This window comes from Clupea harengus, chromosome 6 (genome assembly GCF_900700415.2).
Source record: "Clupea harengus chromosome 6, Ch_v2.0.2, whole genome shotgun sequence".
NCBI lineage: Eukaryota > Metazoa > Chordata > Actinopteri > Clupeiformes > Clupeidae > Clupea > Clupea harengus.
The window spans coordinates 20,504,793-20,512,292 of NC_045157.1; the positions used below are offsets into that span (position 1 = coordinate 20,504,793).

Here is a 7,500-nt window from a genome sequence, read left to right on the forward strand (position 1 = left end):
GACAAAATGACAAGAGGTCTAGATGAAAATCTGATGGTGATATAGACCAACAGAGGGAGAAAGACAGACAAGGGCAGAGGCAAAAAGACAGAAGGAGAGAGAGAACAGACAGCGCGCAGCATTGCCTGGATATGAAGTCATGCTCTGAGCTAATGAACTCGTAAATCAGGTGTGGAAGAGTGCAGAGGCAGCTGCCTGCAGCACTGTCATTTTGGGATGATTAATATGATAATGTGCTACTTTACAAACAGATCTGCGAGGCCAGTCAGGGAAACAGAAATGGGGGAGAGGGGTAAGGAGTGAACAAGTAAACAAGCAAAACGAGGATAAAGAAAAATAGAGAACAGCAGTGACGTGGGGATGGAGAGATTAAGAGAAACACGGGTAAATATGGCCAACAGAAAGGAAGGAGCAGTCTGGCTTTCATGTGGGCCCCCTGCAGTAAGCCCAAACCCAGCAACATGCCATGGATGTATTGATCCTTCAAACTACCTCCCACCCGACTAAAAATGAAAGAGTACACACACACACTCACGCTCGTACGCACACACACACACACATATACACACACTCGCGCTCGCATGCAAGCACACGCACACACATTGGAAATATAAAATGACTATTTATTGCTTTAACAAGATGAAAGATGGAGTTGCTTTGACCTCTGTCAAAGGGTGCTGTCAACACATAGCGCTGCAGAGAAGAAAGAACATCCAGTTCTCAGTGTTAAACCTCGGAGTAGATTGCCTCCAGCTCAACAAACCATTAACAAGAAGAAGATAACCCATTCACCACACTTCTTCCCTGGAGCCATTTCCACTGAACAAATATATATAGTGCCTGTCTGCAGTTCCTGTCTAGAAGACCCTATACAGCCACAGCTGTTGGCAGACCCAAAATTGTATTTGTATTTCAGTGGTCCAAAACATACATATTTCAAACATGAATATATATGTAGCATTATATATTTTTGGTGATGTGGCCTTAATATTTTAATTAAAAATAAACATGGTAAGTGTGTTATTCTAGTGACTAAGGACCAGGGAGAGTGAGTAAGTGAATAAGTGCCTACTGGAGGAATACATCTATCTACACCCCACATAGGGTGCAGTGAAAGCAGGGAGATTAAGACTAATTCTCTCACTCTCATTCTCTATCTCTGTCTCATTCTCTCTCTCTCCCTCTCTCTCTCTGTCTCTCTTTCTCTGTCTAAGTGCCGGTTCATTCTGAGTGATCGTACTCCTGCGGCTGGTTGTCACGGTGAGGTGGTGAGCTCACTCAAATCCACACCGACACACCTGACACATCTGAGCCCTAGCCCTAGTGAGGGCACAGGGCGATCTATTTAAAAACTCTCCAAAACACGTATTTATACATTAACGCTACAAGACACAAACATGGGTCATGAGATTGCTGATAGCTTAAAACCAGAAGGTTTATGATGCGTAGTTTGCCCATGGCACTAACTGGAGGGCAGAGACTGACAGTAATACAGAGGGAGACAGAGGAAAGGAATGAATAGAGGATTAAGAATTAAGAATACACATGAACTGTGGACTGAGCTGGCAGTAGCAAATATTGGAGAACCAAGCTACAATCCAGCAATATGAACAGCAATCAGCTAATGATGTCTTCTGTAGAAACTCATTATTCCAGAGTCAGAGAGGTTTTTTTCTGACTTAATAACCTTCTTGCCCGTGGGTAGCCTGAGGGCACACTTGAACAGACAGACAGGGGCTATGATTATGAGAAGGTCCATAGGGGGGTACAAAAGGGGGCCTGACTCCATCAGTGTGGCTGTGATCCCCCTGCCCCCCCGTCCCCCCCCCGTCCCCCCGTCCCTCCGTGTCACATCAACATTATTCTCTGAGGCCTGATTTGACTGGATGAGTCAGCCATCCCCCTGCCTGAAGCGTGGTGTGGCAGTTCAGCTCAGACCAGCAGAGGCCAGCCTGGACACACCACAGCCAGGCCTCTGTGGACCGGGGAACATCCCTTAACATAACCCCTGTCACTCAACCTAAACATAGAGCAACGGCCTTCATCAGGCTAAGGCCACCGCAGCGGGCATTCTATTACTATTTACGCTGTAAGTAATACATGAGCCTGGCCTGAGCCTTGAACTGCACCTTGATTTTTTTTTTATCTTACAAAGTTCACCAAACAGTTGTTTTTCATCTCAGCGCCGTTGTCAGTAACGCCATAGTTGATGAGAGGTTTAAATACCTGAAGGATTTACCCTCCAGGTCTCTGTCATGTGTGAGACATTCTGTTCTGCAGAGAGGACTGCGCAAGGAACGAGGGGTACCTGTAAGTGATTTGTTATGATGTGCAGTGACAAGTGAAGCTAATGTCATACTGACAGACGAACAGGACGGGAGGGAGGCGCCGGTGCACCTCACGGCCATGCGGCGGGCTCTTTGGAGTGGAACTATGAGGGACCCGCGGCCAGCTCTAGTTCCGTGCAGTGAGATCAATATATGCACCGAGACAAGATAAAGTAGACACAGTTTTGCTGACAAGTGTGTGTACTGCTTAGAATTTCCGGAGTTGATCTAAGACGTTAAACACACACATAAGCACATTTACACACACAGACACATCCATAGACACACACACACACACATACACACACACCCACTGAGGCTGACAACATCACCACAGGGGTGCTGTTGTTGGACGGACTAGCAGAGACCCCTTGTGCTCAGTCTGCCTGCAAAAGTGATTACATAAAACCATTACCACAGACAGTGCACAGTGTAATCCTCTCTCTCTCTCTCTCTCTCTCTCTCTCTCTCTCTCTCACACACACACACACAAACACACACACAAACACAGTAATTCTGAGTAAACAGCTACATAATGCCTCTACCATAGTGCAGGCAAAGAAGCACTTTGTTCCTTAAGACAACACACACACACACATACACACACACACACACTATACAGAAACACCCCAAAAGGCTGCTTCACTAAATAAATAAACAGAAAAACAAAGGGGCTAGAATGTGATTTGTGGAATGCAGTAAACCCTCTCCGACATTCCACTGCAGGGTTACATCACTGACCAGGAAACACACCACAGTCACAGGCAGACTTCTGCTGATCTGGTCTGAAGCTAAAGCTCCTCTACCAGTACATTCCCTTTACCCTTTGTGCTTAGAATGAGTGCACATTTGCACAGTGAGCACAGCATCAGAGCAGCACAGCCACTACATTACATCTCATCATCACAGTATAGGAATTTGCCATTGTTTTTTGCTTTTGTCTTTGATTAGATATTTGGATTGGATTGGATTGGATTGGATCTGACGCAAGTGGAATTGCTTTTGGATTAGGCATCTGAGCTGTGTGTAGTCACAAAGTAAGACATCCTGAGTAATCATGGCCCAGTGTTGTAAAGATTGCGGATTCTACAGCTACATATTTGTGGTTGGCTACTTTTTATCCTAATTCAGTCAGCAAAACAGGACCTGTTGCCTTTGTCAGCCGCTGACATGTTCATAGCAGAGGTTTTGCATCAGGGCACAACATTATGTACACCACTGCCCCCTGCTGGTGATATCTATAATAGAGCACACTATGTGAGGGAAAAGTTCTGAAATGCTCACAATTCCTTTGGATAGGCCAGTCAGTGAGAGTCAAATGTGACCAAAGCTTTTACTTAACATATGATTCTTGGATAAAAGACAATTGTAATATGCAGTTGTTAAGTCGATTTCAAAGCAGAGACTCAGAGGACTTTTTTCCTTTGCACCTCTGAAATAGTGAGTAAGGATGGGGCTTACCTGTGAGTAAAGACACCTGGTTGAATGTTTGCTCCAGCTTGGACAATAGGATGTAGACAAAGCTGTCTTTGGAGAGCAGACTGGCATCTTTGGTGCTCTGGTCATAAACCACCACCTCCTGTTTCCTGCACAGGTTCACCTACAAAAACACACACACACACACAAACACACATACATAATATCATTAGTTGGTATTGGTATCTAATACTGGACACACATTAATGGATAACTCTATGAATGTGTGTATGTGTATGTGTATGTGTATGTGTATGTGTGTGTGTGTGTGTGTGTGTGTGTGCATGTGCGTGTGCGTGTGCGTGTGCGTGTGCGTGTGCGTGTGCGTGTGCGTGTGCGCGTGCGTGTGCGTGTTTGTGTGTGTGTGTGTGCATGTTTGTGTGTATATAAGGAGATGCCTATGTCCATCTCTAGTGTGTGGTGTGATATTACAGGCATGCACCTGCCAGCTCCTCCTCCTGTTTTCCGCAGTGCTGGCAGGTGGCTGCTCAGCTAAATCACAATGAGAGCTAGGAATCTGAAATATACCTCTACCATCTCTCTCTCTCTCTCTCTCTCTATGTGTGTGTGTGTGTGTGTGTGTATCAAAACTGAAAACTGTGACTCAATGACAAAATGATCTCAATAAGTAATGATGTTACTATCCCAAAAAACGAAAATAAACTGTGCATACATGCACAAGGGTGTGTCTGAATACATCAGAGAATAAGATAATAAAAGAAAAGAAATAGAAACAGACATTTATAATTCATCTCTGAGCATCTATAATTAATTATAGGTTATGTACTGTAAACAATGCAGTACATTACCAAGGTAAATATTTATTATTGGTTGGGATGTTGTATGTATGAAACTAAACATGCAGTATGCTAGCATTTTGACTGTAATGAGGAGAATCAGTATGATGTGGCATTCAGATGCATTTGTACTGTAAGTCAGTAGACTATGAGGAGGATCGGTATGGTGTGGTGTTCCGATGCAGGGCTGTGTGCAGAGAGCAGGGCCATGCAGGAAAGGGCAACAGCAAGAGTTAATACTGCAGCTGAGACGGAGATCAGCACTGCAGCACACTACAGCACTGTTATTCCCTCTGCTCTCTCTCTCTCTCACACACACACACACACACACACGCGTACATACACTAACACACACACACACACACACACACACACGCACGCACGCACACACGCACGCATGCACACATGCACACACAAACACACACACAAACACAAACACACACACACACACACACACTCCCTGACAAAAGCAGCACACTACATCACTGCCACACACTGCCTAACACACATTAGCTAATGATGCACACACATCCCCCCCCCCCCTCCACACACACACACTGCAGACTCACACACACTGCAGACTCACACACACTGCAGGAAGCATTTTCATATGAGATGTAAACACTCCAGCTTACTCAGCAGTATGGTGGGTATGTTTACAGGACAGAAGTGGATTCAATGCACATTCACTGTACCGTACATCCACACAGAACAGGATTATACACGTTGCAATGTCTATTCCAGGCATTATATGATATTTCAACAAAGCTGCAGATCTGTAAAATGAATAAAGGACAAGACAACACTGCTTTATTGCTGTCTATGTTTAAAGACAATTCTGCTAAAGACAGAGCGGTGGCATTGGTGTGTCATGCCATTAGTTTCAGTGTAGGGACCTTGCATGTTTGCGAGAAAACAACATGGCCGGTGATTACATGTGCAAGCACAGTGAAGTGTTCAAATATACAATTACTAGAATTATAATTACTAGAATAAATTGAAATTCCTCTGTGCAAATGAGGCATGACTGCAATAAGACCCTAATCTCCAAACCTCAACAAACTGAACTTAATAGGATTAGGCCATTGATTCAGGCACCCACAATGCATTGAGACCACTGATCTCTAAGTGGTGTTAAATAAAATAAATCTTCCATGAAAAGCCTATATTTACGCTATTTCATCTTGAGAGCAGGTGCCTGAGGAGTGAGGTAGCCATCCTCCCTGGCTCCAACAGGTCTAAGACTTCACTGAATCTGTTTACCACCTAACCCCCCACACCCCCCGCACCCACCCCCCCACCCCTCTGGCATGACATGTCACACCAGCGTTTCCATGGGACACAGTATCACTGGGCAGTTCATCTTCATTTCTTTCAGAACAGATGGTTGACCTCAGTCAATGACACAAACAGCACACATGCATACACATACGAGCATGCTCTCTTTCTCTCTCTCTCTCTCTCTCTCTCTCTCTCTCTCTCTCTCACACACACACACACACACACACGCACGCACGCACGCACGCACGCACGCACACACACACACACACACACACACACACACACGCACACAAACATATTGACTTTAGGCTAAAAAAGGATCACCAACGTTTTTGTCAGATGGGAGGCCCTACAGAATAACACCTCATTCAATCATACATGTCACAAAAAAATCTGTCTGGTTTCTGAACTTCATCTGGATAGCTGGGAATGATTAATCTTATCTGGCCCAAAATGATAAACGATAAACCCTATCTCGTTAATCTACACAGAATAATATATAACAGGCTTTGTGTTTTGTATCTGTTTTTCTCATGTGGTTCACTTTGAGTTCTCCATGTTCCTCCCTCAGGCCAGTGCTATGAGGAGATATGGAGGCTCAGGTGCAGGAAAGCCAGTTAATGACATCCCAGGAGAAGAAAAAGCTGTGTGCCATTTTAAAACTTTTCAACAGCACCTGTCTATTAGGCCTACTAAATTATGTTTACTCCTAGTTCTTGCCACCTCCTCTTTAGATATAATAACACATAGCATAATAAAAGCACACACATATTACCGTCTAAATGGAGGCGGCTACTGTAAGTGCTTGTGTTTGTGGCAGCACTGGATATCCTGGTAAAACAGGACCCGGGTGTGGGCGCACGCTGGCTGTGTTGCCCAGCTTGCAAAAGCCGAACCCACACAGAGCTGGTAGCCATACAAAGAGGATGATGTCATGCTAGACCGGTCACAAAGAGCACACTCCACCCCCTGCGTTCCCTCCCTGTGTCAGATAGAGTCAGCTTTATGTGGGCCCGCATTAGTAATCACTGGTATTATCCTCTTTGGTGGGGATACACACACACTAACTGGATTGGGGATTGGGGTCCACTGGAGCTCTTTTTAATTTTTTTTTAAATTTTGCTGGCCTTATGTGTCTATACAGAAAATACAGAGGGAAGAAGCATGAGCATTATGTAGCTAACTTTGATTTCATCACGTGCAACCAAGAGCAAATGGAAATGCGAAGCTAACCATGACCTCTGACTGACTTACAGCAGACTGACTTAATACATTCAAAATATCAATTACTTGAATTACTTGAATTAGCACTGACTAAAAATAGTGTCACAAATATACATACATTGCGTTAAGTGGTTGCTTACTTGTAATATCACCAATAATTACCAATCTGTAAATATGTCTGTAGCTTACCTACATGGATTTTTTTTCTTTACAGGAACTTTTACAAAAACCGAGTGCCAGCAAAAAATGAGTCATGGAAAAAACCATAGGACACACAGGACAAACCGAGTGTCTATTACTGAAACCAAATATGAGGAAGTGGCATAATATACTTGGTCAATGCCAGATGCACAGTAGGTGACACCTTGGAGACCGAATGGCATTACTGTAAATCA

The 7,500-nt window shown here is 44.2% G+C and overlaps 1 protein-coding gene across 1 annotated transcript in view; it reads right to left on the bottom strand.

Moving 5' to 3' along the window:
- Positions 1-7,500, bottom strand: part of LOC105906555 (dual specificity protein phosphatase 8-like) — a 41,087-nt gene that overhangs the window by 30,101 nt on the left and 3,486 nt on the right. Inside the window, exon 3 of the mRNA XM_012834734.3 lies at positions 3,789-3,927. Within this exon, the coding sequence (XP_012690188.1) occupies positions 3,789-3,927 (139 nt within the window). The remainder of the gene's footprint in view (positions 1-3,788; positions 3,928-7,500) is intronic.